Genomic DNA, 25,216 nt, shown 5'->3' with positions numbered 1-25,216 from the left:
AGGCGATGAGGCGCACCGTAGTGGAGGGCTCTAGACTAATTTCGACCACCTGGAGATCTTTAATGTGCGCCGAAATCTCGTACACACGGGCGTTTATGCCTTTTGCCTCCATCAGAAAAGCGGCCGCCGCAGCCGGGAATCGAACCCGCGGCCTCGTGCTCAGCAGCACAACGCCATAGCCACTGAGCCACCGCGGCAGGTGGAGCAAAAAGCATTCAAGTGTATCGTAAGTAGATAAACTCGAAATGGGATGACATAACATGTTGTACAACGCTGCACTTGGAATATATAGAGGGAAACTGCCTGCATATTTGTGCTGAGGATGTGCAAATTTCAAGCACATTGGTTCAAAAATAACAAAAATGTCTTCAAGACCAGTGTCACCCCCTCAAATTTTTCTTCCCCGAGTAATTTTTGTTGGAAATTTAAAGTGAAGAATTTGCGTCGTCTCCCGGCACATCGCTTTTAGCTGTGGTTGTCTGCTGTCTGAGCTGAACATAATCAGAGGCATCCAGAGTACCGTTTAGAGCTTTGAAATTCCTAAATAATCTTATTCAGGCACAAAAAATGATGAAAAAAATAATAATGTCAGAAAAAGCCATAAAAGCAGCAATTTAGATTTTAAAAGGTTGCAAAAAGAGCCAGTACACGGAGAGGGCGCTGCATTCGTCCCATGTGCTGTGTGCCAAGTTTATTTTCCCACATTCTAGTGTTGGGAAATAAACTTGAAAAAAGACCCTGCTCGAGGGCTCGGGTGATAGACTGCTAACCAAATTTCCGGGGACTGTAGAGTCGTAGCTGGTGTCTAGGGAAGGACTCTGCATCCTGAGGTTATCCTTGATGGGCTGTGAGGATGCCCTCTGCTTCTCTGTTGGAAGTTGTACGAAGTGGCTTTGTGGCTTGCAGCCCACCAGGGGCCGGTCTGGAAGGTGGCCTTCTCTGCCGATCCCAACGTGTTCCTCTCTTGTGGCAAGGCAAGTACACTTGGCAGTGCAGCTGGTTGTTTGTGCACTCTCTTCTTCCTTCTTTTTTTTTTTGAAAAACGTTTAGCAGGATTTGTCGCTACACACGTGATACAGGTAATGCATACATACCTGCGAGGCAGGCGTGTGTGAATGTCAAATTCTCTTCTGGCAAAGCGGTGTAGGTAGTTAGCTTGTAACATCGGAATTGAATGTTGAAACAGTGCAGACGTGTTTACCAACTACAGAAGCCTTTTGCAGTGCCCGACAAGCTTTCTTGCGGTTGAATAGTTGACCGGTAAAAAGTGCAAAGGCTCATGGGTGCGTTGTTTTCTCCCGCGGATAGCCGCGACTTCCGGTTCGGGAGCTCTCCTGGCTGCCCGTAGGCCGTCGGCTTTCACGCGCATGTGTGCTTGTTGTTTACCTGTTTCCACCGGGGAAAAAAACGCTCATGCATCGGGAATTCCATAAATAACGACGATTGACCTTACTAGGGGTTTATCTGACAGGTAAGAACCCTGTGACAAATAAACAACACGCCACTGGAAGGCAGAACCGGTTTTTTGGGTTCCCACCTTTTGAGTCCAGACTTCGAATGATCGTCACTTCTGCTGCAGACCAGATAGAATGACGATGTTAGTCTCATTGCACTCTTTGATTTGTGCACAGTTCACTGGTATCTTGTTCAGCTGCATCCCCCCAGCAGTTTTCTTGCAAAGGCTGCCAAAAATCGAATATAAAAATCGGCATAAATATGAATGTAGTCATTTGACACAAAAACAAATTTCATATTTAGAACCAGAATGAAAAACCACACATGTCCCACAGTTTTCATCATAGTAAGTGTAAAACTGAAGTTCTTTGGTTTAAAAAACTTTGTTTTTGGTTTTTAACCAATTTTGATGAAACTTCAGGGGCTTGTCCGGTTTCTTTAGCTGATTTCAAATTTCCAAGTAGTTTTGATGTGAGGTAATTAGTTTCTGCATTAATTAAAAGTCTTCCTTCATTGTTCTTGAGAACAATAGGAGAGAAAAAAAACTATTCAACAGAAATTCCCACCAAGGCATGACTAGATACCAGAAGTTGTGGAGAATGGAATGTGGGAAGCAGGTCTTTTGTTTTGCAATCAATCGTAACTTCTGTCGTTTGAAGTACTCCTGCTAACCAGTTAAAAATAACACAAATCAGACAAGTCCTGAAGCACAAAATGCAAAGTCTGCTTCCCTTATTGGATGGTTTAAGCATTCAACTTCACAGTGCAAAAGAAATGATCTTCCTACATGTAGGGATGTATCTCTGGAGAATTTTCGATCACTGCGATGGCTCTCGTGTCAAAAAAGTGGGGAATTATGGGAAAATTGTTATTTGTACAAATCAGGCCTCTGTGGCTTTTATAAGTACCTGGAGCTGTTCCAAGTATGTAATTTTTGGAGGAAAAACTGTGCAAATCAAGAGAAAAGGGGTACCTAAAAAAATGCTTTTTTGGGCAATTTTTTGGTACCAAACACCTATGTGCCCCTTTAAGTCGGGCTGTTTTTTTATTTCTGGAAGTACTTGGTTCTGTCTCTGTGTGAATTGTCGCTGAGGTCGTTTGAAAAATACTTCAAATACTTGAAAAAGAAAAATACTTCAAATACTTGAAAAAGAAAAATACTTCAAATGTAGGAAGTACTGTGGACTCGTCATGCGAGACAACTGAGTGACTCTTTTTGTGTGTGTGTGCAGGACGGGAAGGTTTGTTCCTGGGACATGCGGCTTAACCGGCCCGCCACAGTGGTCGGTGAGTGCTGCGGAATTTTCTCACCCCCGCTGTTTATTTATTTAGAAATTTATTTATTTATTTGCAGTATGTCGCGTGCCATTTGCGAGGCCTCTAAGCAGGTGGGAAGGCAAAAAGGTTGCCCATGGCGTCAGGCCAGGTGCAAATGCAAAGAGGGACGCATAAAAACAGAACAGCAGTAAGCAACGTGCGAAATTCGAGGTTTAGGGGTGAAGGCAGACATTGAGAACACAAACTGAGAAGAGGCGAACAATTTAAAAACCGGTACAAGCCGGCAAACAACCCCAAGGATAACAGGAGGATAACAGGAGTTTACATATTGAGAAAATTATCGATGTAGGGGTACATTTTTCAACAAAAATGTGGGGCGGAGAAGGGAATTCAAAGCTTTTATGGATCTTGTAAAGGAGGAGTACAAAAAGGCGTAGAAATTAAGAAGAAGAAATGGACGTGGGTGGGGCATGTAATGCGAAGGAAAGATAACTGTTGGTGATTAAGGGTAACAGTGGATCCCTAGAGAAGGCAAGCGTTGCAGGAGGCGGCAGAAAGTTAGGTGGGCAGATGAGATCAAGAAGTTTGCAGGCATAAATTGGTCGCAGTTAGCACAGGATAATTGAAGATCCATGGAAGACGCCTTTTCCCTGCAGTGGGCGTAGATAGGCTGGTGGTGATGATGATGACAAAAATGGCAGTTAGTCTACAGGAATGGTGACGTGGTGTGTTCCAAGTGGTCAAAGGTTGGAGGAAGGCAGAGGGGTCGGACTTTAAGTCTCAATGGCAGAGTTGAAATAGAAATTTAAGCCTAGCAAGTTTCTCATGATTCTAAAGAACTAATTCCATTAGTGGGCATCAGTTCCGCAGGGAGGTCACATTTGGGTTGGCGAATCATCGGTGCTTGGTTGGGCGTCTGAATTCTATCGGAGAATGTGCACTAGGCCGTTGTGTTTCAGTCATTTGAAATGAATGAAAACGAAAGCGATCCTGAGGTCTATTTCCTGTGGCCTTACTTGGCGGTAAGGAGTGAAGCGACTTTATAAAACAGCTTAATCTCAAAGGAGACTTTTAAAGGAAGGCAGTGTTTTCCTGCTTTGTAGCTCCTAAGATATGCTCTCTGTGGGTACCATTGCCTGATTTCCCCGTTGAGTGGAGGGTGAAAGAAAAGGCATTAAAGGGGGCCTGAGATGGATTTCAAAGTGTTTTTGTTTGTGTCAGAAAACTACTCTATAGTTCTTGTAGAAACAAGTCCAAAAATAGTAAGCATATTCGCTCACGCTAGCAAAAGTTTTTACCCCGACGAGACAGAACTATTTGTTGGCTCGGCGGCTTGCGATGACGACATAGTCCGACCTCGTCCGAGGCGAAGCACTCATTTCATGGTTGGCCGCCGGAATGTCCGCGATTTTTGACAGCGGCGGTCGTTGGTTTACAGCGTCGTTGTTACCATGGTTACTTCAGCGAGTGGGTCGCACGTGAGACGACGACGCCCTTTTTTTTACGCTACCTTTTCAGTCTTTACGGACTTTGAGCAGGAGATACTGGTGATTGCGGAAGTCCACCTTGCATGCGCGAGAGTTTCCGTGAAGGGTAACTTATTTTTACCGTCGCTACATAACTATACAGCGGCTCGAATTTCTAGCGACGGTAACAGCGAGCTCCCTGCCCCGGCGAAATGTACGCTCGCGTCTCGATTAGATTACCGTAAAGTTCCCAGAGAATGCCCTCCCCTGAAACATCGCCCACCTCCTTTTACAGGTGAGATATTCAATTTACTGAAAAACGCGCCCACCCCTTAAAATCGATGGCTTTAGCGCCGATGAGTGCACAAAACAAACTCGAATCATCTCTTCATGTGTAGATGCGGTCACTTATTCGCCTTTTCCGCGCTTGACCCAGAAGTTCGCCAGTCTCTAATTTTTTCTTGACATCTCCGCAGTTTTGGTTGGCGGTGCGGCCACCTTTTCGTAGTTTTTCGCACCTGACCCGAAAGTTCGCCCATCTCGTATTTTTTAAAATTTGGGTGGTCGTTCTTCCGGAACTTTGCGGCACAGCAAATGCGCTGTGCTCGGCACTTCATGCAAGCAATCTTAGTTGGTGTTGTTTACTACATTCTTGCTAAATGATGATCAGGAGCACGATAAATGACAATTTTTTTTCAGAATGAGCAAGCAAAATCTCCGCCCCTACTCCAGCCTCCCACGCTTCCAATGGTTCAGATGCCTTTATGAACTAGCATAGCTCTTTTATGCTTGTAAAATCGTGTTGGGCAAGGTAATATAGGTAACTGCGGAATCATTACAATATATCTTACTCATTTTATATCGAAATATTTCGCAGAGGCGTGAATTCTTGTTAATGCAATACTTGGTCCTAATTGTTCCCACTAGATGGCGGCGCCAACGTCGTGTTTTTACTTTTTAAGCTCTACAGCAGAAGTATACGGGTCTTTTAAAAGAAAATTATTGTATTGTGAGCGTTCAATCCGAAACGTCCAAGATTCAAGCTATTTCAAGCGTAAGCAAACAGCTCTGGGCCACTCTGGACAACAAACTTATGTGTCATTTGCTTTGAGACAAATTCGCCAGATGTCGCTACTTGGCAGAGCCGGAATGCAGAAACCACTGAGTACAATCCTTTCGTTTGCAGCGGCAAACGGCTACTCTTGCTTCATTTAACACGGTAAATGGTAAAGCGCGCTATGGACACTAGGCAACAGGTTCATTTAGAAGGCCGGTGCAGCAAACCACACTTTCCTGCGATCACGACTTGATGGGAAGCAATGAAATAAAACTCTTTGGCAGGTGTTGTCGTTACGGGATGCGCATGCTCTTGCCCTTGTCGCGACCGGTTCAGAGAATCGGCTGCGACAGCGTTTGGGCTTGAACTGATTTATTCAGCCCACGTGAGCGCACTTGAGCGTGCGCCTCGTGATCACGAGCAGTGCCCGGCGTCGTCCAAGCGCTGCGTGCGGAGCTTTGCGTCCGTCGTCGGCGCGGCGCTCCCTTGGCACGCCGTTCGTTAACACCTCATAACTGAAACAACGTCGAGGCTACGCTCGAAACAGATGGTGCAAAGAATCCTTTCGGGTACAGCGTCCAAGAAAGCAAATGCAAAGAAAACTGATGATACTCTTACACCAGACACAGAGCGCTGAGCGATAACGCTGCAAGCGTCGTTGCTCCTGCGCTCACTGTATCGTTCCGCCGAGAACGGAGGAGCGTCAAGCCCGGTTTGGCCCGGTGTGTAAGTGCTTTACACTCCGGTATAAAATAAATATGTGCGACTATGTAAACGTACACACAAACAAAAGATGGTTTTTGTAGCTCTCTGATGTTTTTACGCTCGTAAAAAATTGATTAAATCAAGAGCGCACTAACACGTCACGATTAGTTCAAGAAATAGCCGTTGTGCTCCGATACCATCGACCCCCAAAAAACCCCATCTCAGGGGCCCTTTAAGTCTGGGAGCCTTTAAAATGTCACACTATCGTGGAAATCAAATGTAACTCTGTGCCATTGCCATTCCCACCTGATGTGGCCGGCGGTCACCATTTTGGTCTTGTTTTGAGTGTGAATGCTTTCTTATTTTCTGTTTGTGATAGAGGTGTGCTAATAGTGGTTCTTCCCTTGAAGTTAATATTGACTTTGATTTGCACTCCATTTGGTGTGCTAATACAATAAATCTCTACATACATTAGTGATGGCCTGTTGAAAATGTCACTGTGCGGAAGGATAGATATAAGACTAGGTGGAGTGACATTTTCGACAAATTAGTACGAAAGCGTTGGTGAACTTGGCAGATTGAAAATCTGGCGTCCCTGGGACACTGGTGGCACACGCAATAGCTGACAGCTCAAAGGATTAAAAAAAACGGGTGAAAAAGTGCTCGAACGGGAAGTGTCCACAGTTGAGTCTAGTACAGTCAACTCCAATTCAATGAAATATTTCCGATTCCCCGTCAGCTAGCCATCGAAGTCCTTTCCACAACAAACCATTTGTCTGGTTTGTTTTCGCTTCAGCGAAATTTTTGTATGATAGAAGTGGGTTTGAACATTTATTTCGCAACAAAATAAGCATACTGCCAGCCATCTGTAGCTTTTTAAACATTAAACGAGCGCCGTGCGCCCGCATCACCACCAATAAAGAAAAACAAATGCCTAGAGAGATGCCATTGCCTGCTGGTAATGACACGGTGGCTGGCCATCTTTATACAAGGCCTGGATCGCCAAGCCGGAGCTGCAGCCAATCCGTATCCAGTTGTGCTCTGCTGCTGGTGTGGCGCTGTCATGCATGCGTTGTGGGCAGCTGCCATGGCCAATTTCCTTCTACCCTTCTTCACAGCCAGGAGCAGAAACCACGCTTGCGCGTTTGGTCTTGAACCCGCCTCATCCCGTCTTAAGGGGGGACGCGGCTTTCAATTTCGGAAAAATGACCAAAACATCGTTTTTTTGAAACCCACATATTCGGCTTCTATGTTTCCTATTCTGTGCGCCTGCCAAGTTTTTTCGCTGAAAAGCGTCGCAAAGTGGCATAAAAAAATACTTTTGTCAGGCGCGGTGACAAACTATCAGCGCAAAAGGGTGAAAAAACGGCAATTTTCGGAGAGCTCTATCTCCGCAACGGCGCCACCGGCCGAGCGATCGTCTTTCCGGTTCCGCTCGTCTCTATTATCTTCGTTCATTCACAAATGCACAAACGGCAGAAAAGAAAGGACGCACAAACTAAGCTAGAAATGGGTGCTGAAGCGCTATTGGTCCTCCGGTCGGGGCGCAGAACAACGACCCTGCTGATTGGATGTCGCTGGCGCAATGCAAGATGGCGGCCGCCTGAGCTGCGTAGCGAGCATGGTAGCGAGCGGGTTGAGTTCATTTTCGCCGCTTCGCTCGGCCGAGTTTCTGTTCAATCTGTGGTATTCAACACGGACGTTATCGCGATGGGAATGCCTGAGATAACGAGCCAGATTACGGGAAGTTGTGTGGCTCGAAAGGCGGAGGTCATCGAACGCTTCGTGGTGCGCGTGACTTTACCGTCGCCAGACCCCGGAGGGTGACGCGGTGTGCGCGCTTGCGATAGTGGTTCATGAAGTGAACTTTTAGTCGGATTTGCGATGTTTACACGCTTAGTTATTGCTGTGTTTTGACTGTGGGCTCGCTAGCCTTGAGAAAGAAACGGTCGACGCGTCAGACGCTGCGGCGCGCACGGCATAGCCGACGCGCATCGGAGCATCACATGACTAGGCAACCGGTTACGATTGAACTCCATTACTTGTAATTAATGCCTGCGACGTTAGATTTAATCTTAAAAGCGACCTGACCAGCCATATCAGATATAATCAAAGTTCGATATGTCGCGGTAAGTGTGCGCTGCGATGCGCGCGAGCCATATCGCCTTTCTTGCGCAACGTTTCCCGTGCACTTGTAATTTTCATGCAAACAGGTTTGAGTTAGTAATATAGGAATAAAAATATGTTCTCTGTGTTAAAAATGTACGTTACTGTGGCAGCATTTAATAGAGATTTTTTTAGGGAAATTATTGATACCATTACTTAGGGCATATACTGGCTATGCTACGAGAAATATTGGGTGCCTTGAATGTCAAAAGTAGTAAAAAAATATGCTCTTGCATTGAAGTTGGGAGTTATGCAGAGTACTCTACCAAGCTTCAAAGTAGCTTATTTTCATCCTTGTGGTATGCAAACTTTTGGCAATGAACACCTGCACATATGAGTACTAAGTTGCTGTGCCAGGCAAGATAAAACATAAAAAAAGCCAAAAATGTTCAAATTTAAGTAAAAAAAATGCTTAACCTGTTGCCATGGTGACAACACTGCAAAAGGAGGTTGTCCAGTGCGATACAGCCAACCAACTAACCTACTTTGCATTGAAAGCCCATTGAAACCCATCTCCCCCTCCGTTTGGTCTGCAAAGGGGGGTATGTACTCTTCACGGAGGAGCAGAAAATGATGTTTTCTGGAAAGAGAAAGGCTGTAAAAGGCACTCCAATTTCAAGGCAAGGCCTTCCAGAAGCCCCATGTTCAAAAGGACATGAAAGGCTGCAACCGTGGCGACTTTTGATAAGTGAAACCTATGTTGGAACTTCGGAAGCCGTTTTCTCAATCAAAACAGTTTTTTTTGCCACCTATGTCGCTTGTACCAGGGATTTCTTTGTGACCGCTGGGTCTATTTTGATTCCGTTTCTTGCATTACATTCCTTGATGAACTGTTCAGGTCGTGACACTCTTGGTTTTCCAGATTTGTTTTTTGTGATGATTTTTTTATTCAAATAATCGTTCACAGTTGACATGCCTGTTGCACATTAACCTCTATAAAAAAATGAAAACTAAAAAACATTGTGTTGTAAAAAAAAAATTCTAAAACTGTCACGACTTCGTCCATTCATTTGGGAATGCAAAGCACTTCGAACAAGTTTTCTATCGTGTTTTATAAGCCGCTCAAGCTCGGTACAAGCGGAACAGAAAGAAAATTTAATACATAAAAAAGTTTTCAAAATATTAATTTGAAATTTTTATGGTGTTATCACAGAAGCATTTCCAGTTGCTGTGCCAATTTTCATCAAAATCCACGGAGAAATAAAAAAGTTGATTTTGAAAGCCACATCCTCCCTTAATAGCGCGCGTGCGCGGCTTGCCTGCCAGGGTCGGTTGCCGCTGTGCCCAGTCGGAGGCACTGGGCCGGCCACGAGCCACAGGGGGGGGTTCCGAAGGCCTGGCAGCTATCTGCAAGTAATCAGCTCGGCGCCTTGTTGTACAGCCGTGTGTTTGGCGACTGCATTTCTTCACCCCGCCCCCGCAGCGCCAAGTAAAACAACAGATAATCATTGTTGCGTTTGTTACCTGAACAAACACAAGCTGATTGTCACTCCTTTTTCTAAACATTTCATTATGCGGTCAATGATGAAGATAATATCAGGGGCTTTTTTTTTCTTGCTTTAGCCTGGCGTGTTGGGGCAGGTTTCGCCTCAGTGAATTTTTTCGCGTGTCGCGTCAGTTTCATTGTAGCGAGATTCGATTGTGTAGGCAAGATTACCTACCTAAGCTGCTGCCTGGCTGAGACATGTACACACTTCTCAGTGAAAAGGGAATTAATTAAGAGGGCGTATTTAATTGGTTTTTGTGTCAGGAAATGAAAACAAGAAACTGAAACACAGGTTAAAATTGGCATCAAAGATGGGCAAGCCCAAGGCAAACACAAAAACAAGAGATGTCTTGTGTTGTTTTGAGCATGGCTGGAACAAACAATGAAGAAAAAAAAAATTCCCGCGCCTTCCTGCATAAAGTCGCGTTAGGGTGGGTAGTTGGGTCGTAGTTGCGTTGGTGTTGGTTTGGGGTAGAGAGAGGAGAGTAAAGTCGCGTTAGGGTGGGTAGTTGGGTTGTAGTTGAGTTGGTGTTGGTTTGGGGTAGAGAGAGGAGAGCGAGACGAGAGTGTATATAGGGCTGAATGCGTCATTTATTATTATTATTGGTCGGTTCCGTCGTTATATTGTACGGAGAGAGGGACTGCTTTATGGCCGCTGAAGTGGACCGTCAAGTGGTCTTTGAGCAGCGTTTGTGCGCGCAGTAGAGGGAGAGCAGTACGGGGGAGAGAGCGCGCATGCGCAAGCAGCGCGCGCCCTTCCATGCCCCACTGCGCTGCTATCACGCACCTGTTACGCCGAGACCGCGACGGAGCGAACGGGCTGACTACGGCGCATGCGCGCGCCAGCTGCTGTTGAGAGAGAGGAGGGAAGGAGGAGAGGCGCACCTGCTGCGGACACGGAGATGTGGACACCGTCCAACGCAGGAACAGGCGAGGCTAAGAAATGCTCTGCATTTAAAAGACCGTAGCCTCCCGACCGATGGCTAGTGGGCAGTGCATAAGCAGAAAATTGAATTTCAGTGCACTTCATTGGAAAAAAAAAAAAAAAAAGATTGGCCTTGTGGTCCAAGTGGACGTAAGGGAGTGGGATATGAGGGGGTCTACGTGTGGGGGAAGAAAAGGGCTTGAAGGGGAAATGATGGTGTTGATGGGGATAGTGAGACGACGGGTTTGGCAATAATAGCACACTGCTTGCATTTGCATTCGCTACATCATAAGTAGTGCTCAGGGGTTCCTGGGAAAAAAAATTTTCTTTCATCTCTGAAAAGTAGGATTTATTAGCGATGCAACTTGCCCTTCTAGTTCTTCAGATGAAGAGATAATTTGCCCAGCTGCGAGGCTGTTGCTGGCCATGGCGCTCCTGAACTACACACTACCCATAATTCCCTCCGAGTTCTGGAGCTCTTTTGCAGAGTCTGGGTCGGTAATACCAGTACTGGTCTGTACCAGTGCGGAACTGGCTACTGGGCAAGGGAAGAGGGGGACCCCCTTAGCGAAGTGAACCTGTCGGTGACACGAAGTTCTGTTCCACGAGCCGGGCTCTTCCGATGCGATGCAGGTCATTAATTAATTAATTGATTGATGGATTGATTATGAGGTTTAACACATTGAGGCTACGCAGGCGATGAGGCGCACTCTAGTGGGGGGCTCTGAATTAATTTTGACCACCTGGGGATCTTTAACCCTTTCCGTATCATGGAAAAAAAAAAGCACCGAATTTACGGAAAAATGTTTTTCACTCAATTTTGCTGAATAAAATGACACCAATATTTTGATGAAGTAACATTCCTTTATTCCTCTAGCTGTGTAAGAAAAACTGCTGTAATATGGCTTCACATGGCACCATTACTTCGATGATATAGTGTTCCTTTAGTTCTTTAGTTCCTGTAGTTCTAGAAAGATTGCTCGAGGATGGCTTCACTGCATGGCCGCAGTGCATTGCAAAAAAGCACCGTCGGGGCTCCGGAATGACCGACGATGGGTATAGTCGTCATGATTCGATTCCCGGCCGCGGCGGCCGCTTTTCTAATGGAGGCGAAAAGCAAAAACGCCCGTGTGTGCGAGATTTCGGCGCACGTTAAAGATCCCCAGGTGGTCGAAATTAATCCGGAGCCCTCCACTATGGCGCGCCTCATCGCCTGCGTTGCGTCGGCGCGTTAAACCCCCACAATCAATCAATCAATAGTCGTCATGACTTACGACAAGTATACGTATCGGTCATTTTGTTACAAAATCTCATGACGACTAGACTCGTCAGTGGGAGCGAAAGGGTTAAAGTTTTCTAGGGGCGAAGCACCTTCGGCGATCGGGCTGCCAGTGTCTCGTGTCGTCACGCGACCGAAGTCACCAACATCGCCTGTGGTCAAGTTGTCAAACGATGGTCAAAAAAGAGGTGTATGATGGATTGAACTGGTTCAAAATAAACCAGCATGATAAGCAACGTGGTCCACATGACTAACATGATAATATAAACTAACATATTTCTGGGTAACTTGACTGCGGCAGTGCGTAGGCGCTTGTTTTAGCGTGGATCGTCTTCGGCGGGAGAGGTACAACCCGTGTGGGCGAGCTCAGCTAGTGTGTGGTAGGCAGAGTGTTAACAGGTGCCCAAATGCCAAACACACGGGCGTTGTCACTTTTTGCCTCCATCAGAAAAGCGGCCGCCGTGGCCGGGAGGACGTTAAACACTTTTAAAGGGACCCTGCAACACTTACCATCGACTACTCGGAATGTATTTTGCAGTATAATCTATTGTCCCAGCAATCTCCTCCCGCAAGATTTATGAAAATCCGTTCACTATCACTGAAACTACGTGCGATGAAAAATCGCACATAAATGTTCCCTTTGAACTCAACCGCGGACAACGCAACGAAAGCTGCGCGCGCTCTCCCGGAGACGGGGGCGGCGTGCGGTGTTCTGTTCGGCGGCCTTCGATATGTCACAGGCCGGGGAGTTTTGTCCTTTTCCTTGCAACGTGGACGGGTCTATTTCCGGTCTGGTGCAACAAAAAAGCAGGCATGGCGGCCTGCTCTCAAGCAAGCGCTCAGGCTGGTAGGGCGTTTTTGGAGCAATAAACATTCGTTGTCGAGTGGGCTCGTTGAAAGTGGAATATTTAGTTCGTCACTCAAACTCCGTAACAACTCAAAACAAAAGAAACACCAAAAGCATGCAGACAGGTCCACACATAGAAGAGGTTCATACACAGCGCCCCGACGACGGCTGATCGTCACAGGAAATGCCAGAATTTAGCCGTGAAGTTGACCAGCGACAACCAATAGGACAGCCAGGACAGCCATGGCCCGATTGACGTCGCAGAGGCCTTGCCAGGGGTGCATAATGCGGAGAATTGAAGAGAGCGCGGTTGGTTTTTCCGCGTCTTTCACGGCGATTTGCGCGCTTGCCGCTTCACGTGCACGTGTAATATTTGGCTCGGGTGTTCCTGGAAGTCTAATCTAAACGTCGCGCAGGTTTACTTGCACTTCACGAAGAGTGTTGCAGGGTCCCTTTAAATGCCACGCTCCAGTTCTATAACCGACCTGAAGGATATCAAACCGCCCTTCGTTCTGAAAAGAATCTTTAGAATTGGGCTAAGGGAACATTTTAGAGTTAAAAAAAAAAAATCACGTCATTGAAAAAAATGGCACTGGTGCTCTAACTGGGGTTGTTCATTCCAAAACCCAAGGTTGCACCCCTGGGGTGCTGAAGCAAAACATCTCAGCACTTTCAGCAGTCCCACAAGAGAATAGGAGTGCTCCAAGCAATTGCACGCAGGATGTGCCGGGCTTGCACCCACAAGAGAACGGAATCTTGCAGTCCCGCTGCACATGGACAAGGCACGTTGCGCAACAGGGTTTGTGTGATAAAGCTCGCCAAGGGAGTTTGAGCGAATTTTGCGGTCCTTTGCAAGACAAACGGGCCTTTGTTGGGTGTATTAGAATAGGCTTGGGTAGTAGGGAATAGAGAACTGCACAGGCCCGGGCTGGACGCCATGGGCCTGAGCCAGTCGCGGGCTTGAATTCATAGGCCCGGCCGTTAATAGTTCCCACGTGAAGTATAGAAAAGAGCAGAAAAATGAATATTCTCAGTTTACTTTTACGCGCTTCTTGGGGTTAGTTGTACACATTGTTTTAAGAACATGTTTTGCTAGGTCCGATAGTCACTGTACTGTAATTTTAATAACATTTCATGCTCTGCATCAAGATTTTATATTTTGGTGTATAACATATCAAAGATACGGTTACAAGGATGCCCTAGAGGTGAAGGAATTAATTAATACTCCCTGGAGCTGTATGTACACGTGTGTTTTAGATGTCGAACCAATCTAAATGCAGCTGCCGTGGCTGGAAATCAAACTCGTGTGCTAGAGAAGCGCCACCGCCTAACAACCACTGCAGGGAAAATATTTCAACGCACGCACATACTCGTGGATTCAAATGGGGAGCAAGAAATTTCAGCAATACCAGCTTGTGATCGAGACAACCATGTGAAGTTGCCGAGAGTCTGGTCATCAAAGGTGATGGTGTCTATCGTGTAAAAATACGAGCTATTATTACGCCAATGTGGCGTGAACTGCAGACGGTGTAAGCTAAACTACGTACACTTTTAAACCCTTATGTTTTGCGTTTCAATTCAGGACGTGCTTGTACAGAGTATATGCCCCGCCTGATTTCCCTCTACGGAGACAATGGACCAAATATAATAAACAAATTTTCTTCAGCGTCTAAGACCGGGCCTGGTCACACGCGCGGGCCCTCCCTAGGCTCAAGAATAAATGACCGGGCCCGGGCTCGGGCCTTAAAATCAGGCCCGTGCAGTGCTGTGGTAGGGAATCCGTACCCCAAATGTAACTTCAGTCTCGTTATAAGAGGCATGAATGTAGAAGAGAATTGGGTATAAGAGACATTATTCACCCACATGGATGGCCGCCCTATCTTTCCCATTAAATTGACCTCATTTATAACAGACACCGGATGTAGAAGATGGTTGCGGAGGACGAGTTATCCTTGAATTTTGGTCAGCAGTCTCGCTTGCAACAGACATTTACTGCAGTTCTGTTCGTTGTGGAATCAGATGGGACAACAGACGCCCGCAGCTGCTGTTTATTATATATAACTTCAGCAAACACAAAATGGTTTAGTCTGCTGTGAAACTATGATGACAAGCCCTGCCAATGGAAGTGCAATGTACAGAAGTGGTTAAAGCTTACCGCCATGAATGCGAGCGCAAGCACGCATGTGGGCTTGTGCACGAGCCAAGACTACCGGGAGTGCGCGGTGGGCATCGTAGATGCTCAGTCCTGCAAGCCTGATGAATGGCCAGCGCACGCAGGAGAAGCTGTGTGCTCTGACAATTCATCAGGCTTGTGAACTGAACATCTACCATTCATCTTCCACAAACAGTGAAAGGAAAGAAAGCTCATAGAAGATGTTGCAAAAAACAGTGTAAGTACAGTCAAGACGCAAGCAAAGATTCAGAACTACTATTTCGTAAACTGTGGGGGTGAAGCATCTAATTACAATAGACCACTTGCAACATGCTCTAGTCTTCCTTCGTGCTTAATTTTAGTTGTGCCATTCCTACATTGAACTACGGGATGATAAGCAAGTGAAAGCATGGTACCCTGCTTATGAGAGACCTCTTATAAAAGATACAGAAACTGCTCCCCAGTACGTGTCTCTTATAAAGGGGTTCAGCTGTAGTAGTCCAGAGAAAATCCCTGTTTGTTTTATTCAGTCAAACCACAAGCGCCAGGGGTCTCTATTTGACCTTACGATCATTACTAATGACACCAACGCTGGAATTATGACAGAAATTTCTTTGCTTTGAAGTTTCTTTGCCAGTTCAGCACAGAGCTTGGGATAGACAGTGCTGCCTACTAATGACCACTTTCAATGAGAAAAACCAGTCATACCCTTGAAATTTGTTTAACCCCATTTTTTTTTGTGAGGGTTTTATTTTTTCCTCTCACCATTCAAGAATGGCATTTGTTGACCTGTCACTGAACTTTCATCTGCAGAAAATTTAGAAATGTATTTGAACTGAGGAGCCGCTGTCCCAAACTGAATTTTTTCCTTTGTTGAATGCATCGTTGTCTTGTGCCTTCTCCAGCATTTTCTGTCCTCCTGTTGTGCCTTTTGTTTTGCTTTGACGCTGCATTAATTCGTTGCGTTTTAAAATTCAGTGTTTTTATTTCCACTATTTCTTTTTTACCCAATGTTCTTTGTTCAGTATATTTGCAAAAATTACATGCGTATAATTAATTTATTTATTTATACATATTCAACTGATAGCTCAACTGGGCTATCACAGGAGTGAGTGGGTACATTGAATGCCAAAAGCACTTTTCTGCAGAAATAAGCACAACGATATTCGTGAACACATTAAAGCTCACGGGTGTTTTGCAACGATCAGACACAGCAGTTAATAATAAAGAAAGACTGAATGTAATTATACGGAAATTCACACCGCAATCGATTTAAATTGTGTAAAAATTACTCTAAAGGAAATGACGTAACTCGCTCTTGTGGCGAATTCCATTTTTAATTCTTCGGGGTTGGAAGCTGTGCTTATAGGGACCCTGAAAACAAAATACAGGTTTTGCTCATCAAAGGGCTGCTTCGTCCCGATACCAATGATACCGATTTCATCACAAACTTGAAACAAATACATTCACGATATTCATGAAAACAGGTGAAGTGTGGCGGCTGGCCAGCCACTTTCCGGCCATTTCTCTGTGATGCCGCAGAATCCTGTTTGAATAATTGGTGGCCCCCCATTTAGGTCACTGCCGAGACTCTTGAAGAAGGGGTGATTGTAGTGGGGCGTCCACTTCTGTTTGGTCGCATCACTTAAACGCGAACGTGCGGTTAAAAACTGAAAAAAAAAAAAAAAAGTTTTTAGTGCTGGCTTACAGCACCTAACTCCTGCGCACATTACATCGCTGGGACACGAAATTTAAAAGTTCCTTTATAATTTTTGCTTTTCTGGGGGTTAGAAAAGTGTCGTTCGGGGCTAGAGTGGGGTTGAGTACATGACCGAAGGCTAGTTTTTTGAACGGGGGACTCCTGCCTGGGCCGAATAAATGGTGCGAAATTGCAAGAGTGGCCCTCCTGTGTGACGAATGCAGGCCTGTTCCCGTTTGGTCCGACCGCCCTGGACTGGCAGCCATCGGCGGGGAGCACCTTTGTGGTGGGCCTGCTGACCGGGGAGGTGGTGGTGCGAGACCTGCGGGAGCCGCGGGGGCAGGGACTACTCCGCCTGCCTGCGGGGTGCCCCAGGGCAGTGCACCGGCTGCTCTTCTGCCCCGAGAGGTGAGCGGTGGGCCACTGGGGTCACACCAGAGGAGTGTTGATTGTCCCGGAATTCTCTCGATGAATTGGTGAAGTTTCTGGAGATTCTTGGATTTTTTTTCTCTTTTTTTTTCTTTGTTGTGGTCGAAGGAACAGATAACGGTGAAAACTCGACAAGTAATGAATAGATTGGATTCACTCGGTCGTTCATACCCAGCAGTGCACTGGCCGCTCTCCTGACCCGAGAGGCAAGAGGTGTACCACTGGGGTTGCACCAAAGCGTTCCGGTGGGGAGGTTAGGGTCTGCCATTCGTGGAATTGTTTTTGGGCAGTTGCAAGCATCTCAAAGAAATGAAGAAGCTTCCAGGGATTCTCGCATTTTTTCAAGGAAGTAGAGCGCATTTAAATCTAGATATAACGAAATCATTAAGGTCTGCACTTTATTGTATTAAACTTCAGTCACTCCGTAATTCATACCTAGCACGCTGCTACTCATCTGCCCCAGGAGGTGAGTGGTTCACCACTGGGGTCGCACTGGAGCATTCTGGTGGGGGTCTATTGCCATGAAATCCTTTTCGAGCAGTTGCGAGAGCCTTAAAGAATCGGGGAAGTTAGGGATTCCTGAGTTCTCATGAAACGCGAAAGGTGACCTTGGCGGTGGCGACGTCAGCGTAATTGGTACCAAGGTGACCGCCACTGTAAAGAGAAGATAAATTGGGTTCTTGTGGGGTTTGAGCCTGGGTCACCAGGTAACCGCAGTGCAAATCCAGCATCCTGCCTGGATGGAACAAGAACTAACCCACTGCAGTGTGAAGTGCAGTCAGTCTGCCTGTTGGAGGGATTCGCGTCAAAAGATGAAGAAATGGAAGAAAAGAAAGAGACGCAAACGCGATAATTGCTATCCTTTCGCCTTTTTTTCCCCCGGTCAAGAAAGTAAAGTCTGGTTAAACGTAACGAAGTCATGAAAGTTGGCACTTCACTTTTTTATATATATATCAACATATCATTCAACGATTCAGGCCTAGTATGGCAGCCTTTGCTTTTGCGCCCCATTTGCAGCTAAAATCGTCGTCATTCTAAAATCGTGCGCACAAGCCTCGGATATCATTTTGTTGATCACTAAGCTGAAACACGTGCCGTAAAGCTCCGAGAGTTTCGTAAACTTCTCTCTCCCGAAGCATCGCCCACGCCCCTTTAGGAGGGAAATATTCAATTTGCTGAACGACCCCTCAGATCACCCACGCCCCAAAATTGGTGGCTTTAGCGCTGACGAGTGAACAAAATAAACGCGATTCATTTGTTCATGTGGTCACTAATTTGTCCGTTCAACTTCGCCTGAAAGTTCGCGCATCTCGCATTCTTTTTATACATATCTCTGCAGTTCTGGTTGGTGGGGCCGCCACTTTTTTTGCAGTTTTTCGCTCTTGACCTGAAAGATTGCCCACTCAGTATTTTTCACTTGTTATCTCTGAAATTTGGGTGGGCGCTCTTTCGGAACTTTACGGTACGCAGATATGCAACAGCCAAAGCCAGGTGCGCACTTCGAATTTGGCATTCTTTCCATTTGCACCTTGCCAAGATTTCTTAAGGGGGGACACAGCTTTCAACTTCAGAAAAATGACCAAAACATCGTTTTTTTTTGAAATCCACATATTCGGCTTCTATGTTTCCTAATCTGTATGTCTGCGAAGTTTTTCCGCTGAAAAGCGTTGCAAAGTGGCATAAAAAAATAGTTTTGCCAGGCGCGGTGACGAACTATCAGCGCAAAAGGGCGAAAAAACGGCGATTTTCGGAGCGCTGTATCTCTGCAACGGTGCCATCGGGCGCAGCCATTTTGATATCGTTAGATCGGCGGAGCGTTCATCTTTCCGGTTCCCCTCGTCTCTTTTATCTTCGTTCATTCACAAACGCACGAACAGCAGAAAAGAAATGACGCACGAACGAAGCTAGAAATAGATGCTGAAGCGCTATTCGTCCTCCGGTCGGGCCGCGCCAAGACGGCCCTCCTCATTGGGTGTCGCGGCGCAATGCAAGATGGCGGCCGCCAGAACTGCGTAGCGTGCGGTTTGAGTTCATTTTCGGTGCTTTGCTCAGCCAAGTTTCTATTCAATCGGTGGTATTCAGCACGGACAATATCGCGATAGGAATGCCTGAGATCACGAGCCAGATTACGGGAAGTTGTGTGGCTCGAAAGGCGGAGGTCATCGAACGCTTCGTGGGGCGCGTGACTCTACCGTCGCCAGACCCTGGAGGGTGACGCGGTGTGCGCGCTTGCGATAGCGGTTCGTGAAGTGAACTTTTAGTCGGATTTGCGATGTTTACACGCTTAGTTATTGCTGTGATTTGATTGTGGGCTCGCTAGCCTTGGGAAAGAAACAGTCGATGCGTCAAACGCTGCGGCGCGCATGGCATAGCCAACGCGCATTGCAGCATCACATGTCTGCGCAACCGGTTACAATTGAACGCCAGTAGTTGTAATTAATGCCTGCGACGTTAGATTTAATCTTAAAAGCAACCTGACAAGCCATATCAGGGATACTCAAAGTACGATATGTCGCGGTAAGCGTGCGCTGCGATGCGCGCGAGCCATATCGCCTTCCTTGCGCAACGTTTCCCGTGCGCTTCTAATAATCGGTATACCGACAGAACAGCACGCGACGAAACGGCACGCGACAGAATAGCACCGACATAACAGCGCGGCGTCAAAAGGGCACGCGTCAAAACAGCACACGTCAAAACAGCACAGCGACAAGAGCGCACAGCGACAAAACCGCACACGACAGAAGAGCACGGCGCCAAAACAGCACGGCGTCAAAACAGCACGCGACAGAAGAGCACGGCGACAAAACAGCACGGCGACGAAACAGCACGCGACAAAACAGCACACTGCAAGAGATGAGCACTGTAAAAGTTGGGTGCGGTGGCGTTGCTAGGTAGTATGGCATAGTGCACTCGCCGGAACGGAATCCAAACTCCGCGGCAAGTAAGGAATAGAAAAGCACATTCATTTGAACTTATTTTTACAAGACTTATCTCTGCAGGAACATATCAGTACATGGACATTTAGGCACCCGCATATTCCAGTGGAGGGCGATTTCGGTACAGGAAGAGATTTAGGTGGGCCTGTGATAGGCTGAAGCAACACAACATAGTGAGCCGTTGATATCAATTACAGATTTTACTTGTTCGTATTACTTTCTTTTTCACGCATGGTTATATGTGCAATTATTTCTATGAAACGACTACTCCAGTAATTGCCTATTAAAGGTGGTTCCTCGATCCCGTTGTATTGATTGGTTTTTGGTCATGAATTCAGGGATCTATTTTTATGAAGACGGCATCTGTGCCCTTTTCGTGGTAATTTAACGCAGAGCCATGAATCTGCATATTTCGTGAACACTTTTTTCTGTGTTAATTTACTGAGGATTTTTCCTGGATCCTCTATTATTTAATTACTTTTCTTATAAATGTTGTTTGAATTATTCATTTGCTCATTGACGCCATTCTTTTGAAAACTTCGAAGTATAGTGACGGTCTTTTTCACTAAAGTGAAGAATGTGAGCTGCCGGGCCACCAATGAGCCACGATCCACAGTAGCTCATATTCGCGGACGCTGCTTTGACGCGCAATATTGTTGCGGAAATATTTCTAACCCACTAAGAGCTCCTCTGTGCTGTTAAACAAATTAAACCCCCATGTATAAATTAGAATTAAGTGGTGTAGGACTTCAGTAAGAAGCAAATTTTCCGTCAGAATAGTAGCGCTCAAGGATTACACTTCGGCTTTTTCGCTTCCATCATATTCCAGGTGATTTGGGTTGCAGCGGCTCATGATAACCTGAGGCATGCCTATTGCAACTGGCACTTGTTCTTTTTTTACACTTTCGATAAAACAGCCGAAAAAGAAAACAGCAGCAAGAGAAGATCTTCTTGTGGGAGCCGAAAGATCACGGCCGCTGCAAAGCATGCCTCGGTACCGGGTTAAGGTCTTTTCTTGCCTTGATGCCGTTTTTTTTTTGTATTCGCAGTGCGGACTCAATAAAAAAAGCACACAAAAGCTTTCATTTCTTTCAGCTTTTTTAGGCTTCACAACCAGAACGCTAAATTTGGAATATGGGATGCTCCGCAGTGAGGGACTTCACACTTCTTCGCGTGCATTTAAACGGCGACACTCCGGCGTGTTCGCTCTTCTCCTTCATTTGAAATGCAACCACCATTGCGGGCATCTAACTCGCTTTCTTCGGGTCGGCGGATCAACGCTATCCGCTCTTTCCAGCCCCTACAGGTGGCGCTGCGTAAAACGGCAATAGGAGAAGCGAGTTTAAAACCGGTAGGCGGAGGGCTAACCCGTTAGGGTAATAAAGGGTAGGTTTAATGAGTAGAATAAGACAGGCATGTTGGTTGGTGGCAACGGACGTCCCGATACAGATGGCGGGCTTCTAATCATCATCATCATAATCATCATCTTAATCATCATGGCGTACCAGACTGTGATCCGGCCTTCATACCAACATGCGCGCCAGCATCAATAGAGGCCCAAAAGCCCGTAGCTCTACTAGAAACAATTACTTTATTAAAGATAAACGCAGGCATATGTTGCTAAATGCGAGAGAACGTTAAATTTGTTTCAGGGTGCCTGGGGCGGCGTAAAAAGAGCCGCGTTATACGCAATCCGCTGTGCATGGCTCCGGCCGCACGGAAGTGGTTCGCGAACACCCGCCTTATTGCGAAAAAAACTGCTATAGGATGTGCAACGCTAATCTCGTGGGGTGTTTGCAGTGTACGTCATCGCAGTGTACGTTAAACTTGAGGCGTGTTTGTTTTTTTCCTGTGTAACTGCTAAGCAGAAGACCATACGCACGATGTGCGGGCGATATGGTCCCGGCACAAATGGTCCCGGAGCTACTGGCCCCGGAACTGATAGTCCCCCGGCACAAATGGTCCCGGAGCTACTGGCCCCGGAACTGATAGTCCCGGAACAAATGGTGCCGGAAAACATGTCCCAACTTAAAGTAGGAAAAAAATGTCCCACCGCTACTTCACCTATGCATGAGCGCCTGTATAAGGGAAGCAGGGAGGGGGTCAGTTTATTTGTCTTTACATGTTTGTATTTGTGCACAATGTATTTGCATCGGTCCGTACATAATATATTTGCTAAGGCTGAAATTATTTGAAATAAATGCTGCATGCGAATTTGTCGTCGTACGAGTATGTTCTCCCGCGCTTCCATTGCTTGTATCCTTTCGTTTATTAACGCTTGAGAAGCGAGTATTACGATTCAGGCTGTGCAGTGAGCGCTTTTACAGGCACAATATTATTTAGGTTACATGATGTATTGAAAATGGGAGTGGGCCGGCACCACTGAATATCAGACAACATAAAGCGGTACTAGCGATCACGCTCGCCGATTTCTCGCTATTTAAAAAAAAACGAACTTTACCCGATGAATGGTTTATTGCGTTACCTAAGCTGCGATACCGTGCTCTTCATCTGAAATGCTTCGATATCTGCAGTTAGAATCAAGCGAAGCGGCACTAAGGTTTTGTACCTTGATACTTTTGCAGCTTGCAGCTTCGATACTTTTGATTTTCCCGGAAATATGACATATAGCTATTATCTATGACGCCTATTATCTTGCTGCAAGGCTTAGAAGACTGCTGGCTAACATGCTTTGTTCAATTTGCCGGCGTGTTGCGGGAGCCTAACAATTGTTGACGGCAGCAGGTGAGCTCATAAAAACAGGTCACCCACCATAAACAACAAACTCTGTTGTTGGGAACCGCATTTGTGCAGAAACATGTGCAGTTCATTCGCTAAAATACATAAACATGTTCGTGTGCATCTGTCTGACGGCTTTACTTTCCCAGAAATTGCGAGAATCAAAGACTGTCACTCGTCATGGTACAATGAAAAGCCAACGATTGATGCAACGATTGATGCAAGAACGGGTGGACCACGAAACAACCCGAACGCGTTCGGCCTGTTTCCAAGTCCCGCTCTCAAAATAAACTGGCTCGTGTTCGAAATTCCCCCACTCAATGCGCATGTTAGCAACTGCCCCCTCTCGTTTCCCCTCGACCTCCTCCCTCTCCTCAGCGAAAACGAGGGTTGGGTCGGCTTTTGTTGCCGCCAAGACGAACAAAGGGGCAGTGGCTGCTGTGGAACGCAGAGCGTACAATGAGCACGCGGAGACGTACAATGAGTTGCTCCCCTGCTATACACCATTTTCCATAAGCAGCCGGGAAAGGAGGAAAATACTGTCAAACCAGTTCTCTCGGCGGCCGACCAGCGTTGACTGAGCGCGCTGGGCTGCTAACATCGCTCGGCGTGGTGTGCTCCACTGCGTAGTTCAGGAGTATTTCGCACTGCGTGCTTAGTTTTTGCGGAACTTTCAACTGTTTTAGCCAATGCTGCGATGCCGTTCAAGGCGCAAACGTCGCCTGGTCAGCACTGCGCGGTGGTGGGTTAGTGAACAACCAGAGAAAGCGAGAAACAGTCGCTGACAGCACGCATGTGCACGACACTGCCTGGAGAAAATGCAGTGCGGTTGCGGCGTGTTTTTGCGGCATCGCTTCCCAACGCACACAGAGTTGAGATATCGGTGGGTTCCGTTGATAAATCGCAACGACTTTGTACCAACGACCAACTCCAGGGTTTGTTGGGTGCACTTGGACGGCAAGCAGACGGATCAAAATCCATTTATCACACGCAAAGCTGCGACAGGGAACGGAACCCCCTGAAATGTTAGAAGCAACTTTATCCTTTACAATACAGCATTCATTGGTTGGTTGATTGATTGATTCATTCATTCATTGACGCTTCATGGGTGATGAGGCGCGCAGTAGTGGAGGGCTGCGGGTTAATTTTGACCACTTGGGGATCTTTCACGAGCGCCGATACAATACAACACTACAATAACTTCTGGTTCCTTGTAGTCAATTTAAAATACCATATATTGTTTGGTCATTACAGCCCATTGGCATTAAACCATCCCCTTTTCATCTAATCTAACCTTTAAAATCACGGCGTTTTGTTTACTTTTTTTCAGGCCAGCGCATTACACTGCCAAACGATTTGAAAGGATAACTTTCTCCATCGCACACTGCTGGTCGATAGCAGGATAAGCAGGCAGCCAAATGTGGAAACGCAGCTCGAGGTACGCGTGAACGCTGCATTAGGAAAAAAGCGCAACCTGTTCACAACGCGATCAAAGGAAAAGCTTTTAATCCTTTTGCGTTGCCACGGAATCTAAAGTATTACAATTACAAAACAGTTACTGCTGGTCGCGTAAAGCATTTGTGGTGAAAGCAGCGGTTTCACAAAGGTGGGCTCCGAGCGACAGGCCACATGCGCTGCGCAGAGTTAGGTCAATCATGATCACGATCATGATCAACCAATATTAACTCGCCCGAACGTCAACCCTTTTGCTCAACCTTCGAATAGTAATTTGACTGGTTGTGCGGTCGCGTTATTTTTCCGCCCGGGTAATTTCGTTTCGTCAGTAACCGTCATAAGTCTAGTTAAGAAAGATTATATTGCATTGCAATGCCAACAGCGTAGCAATCGCCTCGTCGAAAGTCCATCGCGAGCACGGATCACCGTGACCCACATATGCTATGCGCGCTCCGCATTCGACGTCCGCGCTTCCGTAAACATGACTAATCGGTGAACATAACAAGCACGGTGGCATTGAAAACGCGTATTTACTCCCCGATATCGATTTCTATGTCAGTAGGTGCTATACCGGTACGTTTTCATCGCGGAACTGCGGAGCACCACCGGCACCACCACCACACTGCTACTGCTGCTGGTCTCAACAGCCGGGGTCGGAATTTCCCGCTCTGGCAGCAAATCAGGACCTAAAATCCGTCCGCAGATGATGAAAACAAAACAGAACACACACACACAAGCAGTGCAACCGCTAACTTAACGCCAAACCACTACGGTTCACTCGGTAATGCACGGATTCCGAGCACACGCAGGTTTCGGCGGTCGCTTCATAGAAGGCGCTAAAATAAAAAACTCGTATCAAAAAATTGCAAAATGTTTCTGCGGCGAAAAGCAGACATACCAAGACTACCCTGCGGTTTTTATTACCGATTTTGCTCTGATCGCATTCCGGGCGAACAGTATTTCCTTTGGGTTCGTAGCGCAGGCGTTGACTTTAGACTCGGTCACCGGTTTTAGCGCGTGCTAACGCGGTCCACTTTGGGAGAGATGTGAAAGCCTGCGGACGAAATGATCCGGGCCTACCAGTCTTGGAGAACTGTCAGCGGCAAATTCGGAAATGAATTATTCTTCTTCTTATTATTATT

The 25,216-nt window shown here is 46.5% G+C and overlaps 1 protein-coding gene across 1 annotated transcript in view; it reads left to right on the top strand.

Annotated features, from left to right (window-relative positions):
• Positions 1 to 25,216, top strand: part of LOC144141198 (methylosome protein WDR77-like) — a 51,254-nt gene that overhangs the window by 19,077 nt on the left and 6,961 nt on the right. Inside the window, exons 5-7 of the mRNA XM_077672763.1 lie at positions 907 to 974; positions 2,688 to 2,742; positions 16,740 to 16,923. Coding sequence (XP_077528889.1) covers positions 907 to 974; positions 2,688 to 2,742; positions 16,740 to 16,923 — 307 coding nt within the window. The remainder of the gene's footprint in view (positions 1 to 906; positions 975 to 2,687; positions 2,743 to 16,739; positions 16,924 to 25,216) is intronic.

The sequence above is a fragment of the Haemaphysalis longicornis genome, unplaced genomic scaffold, assembly GCF_048455015.1.
Source record: "Haemaphysalis longicornis isolate Haplotype H1 unplaced genomic scaffold, Haemaphysalis longicornis Haplotype H1 scaffold_6, whole genome shotgun sequence".
Lineage (NCBI taxonomy): Eukaryota > Metazoa > Arthropoda > Arachnida > Ixodida > Ixodidae > Haemaphysalis > Haemaphysalis longicornis.
The sequence above is the reverse complement of the archived record's forward strand: the minus strand, read 5'-3'. Positions and strand labels throughout refer to the sequence as shown.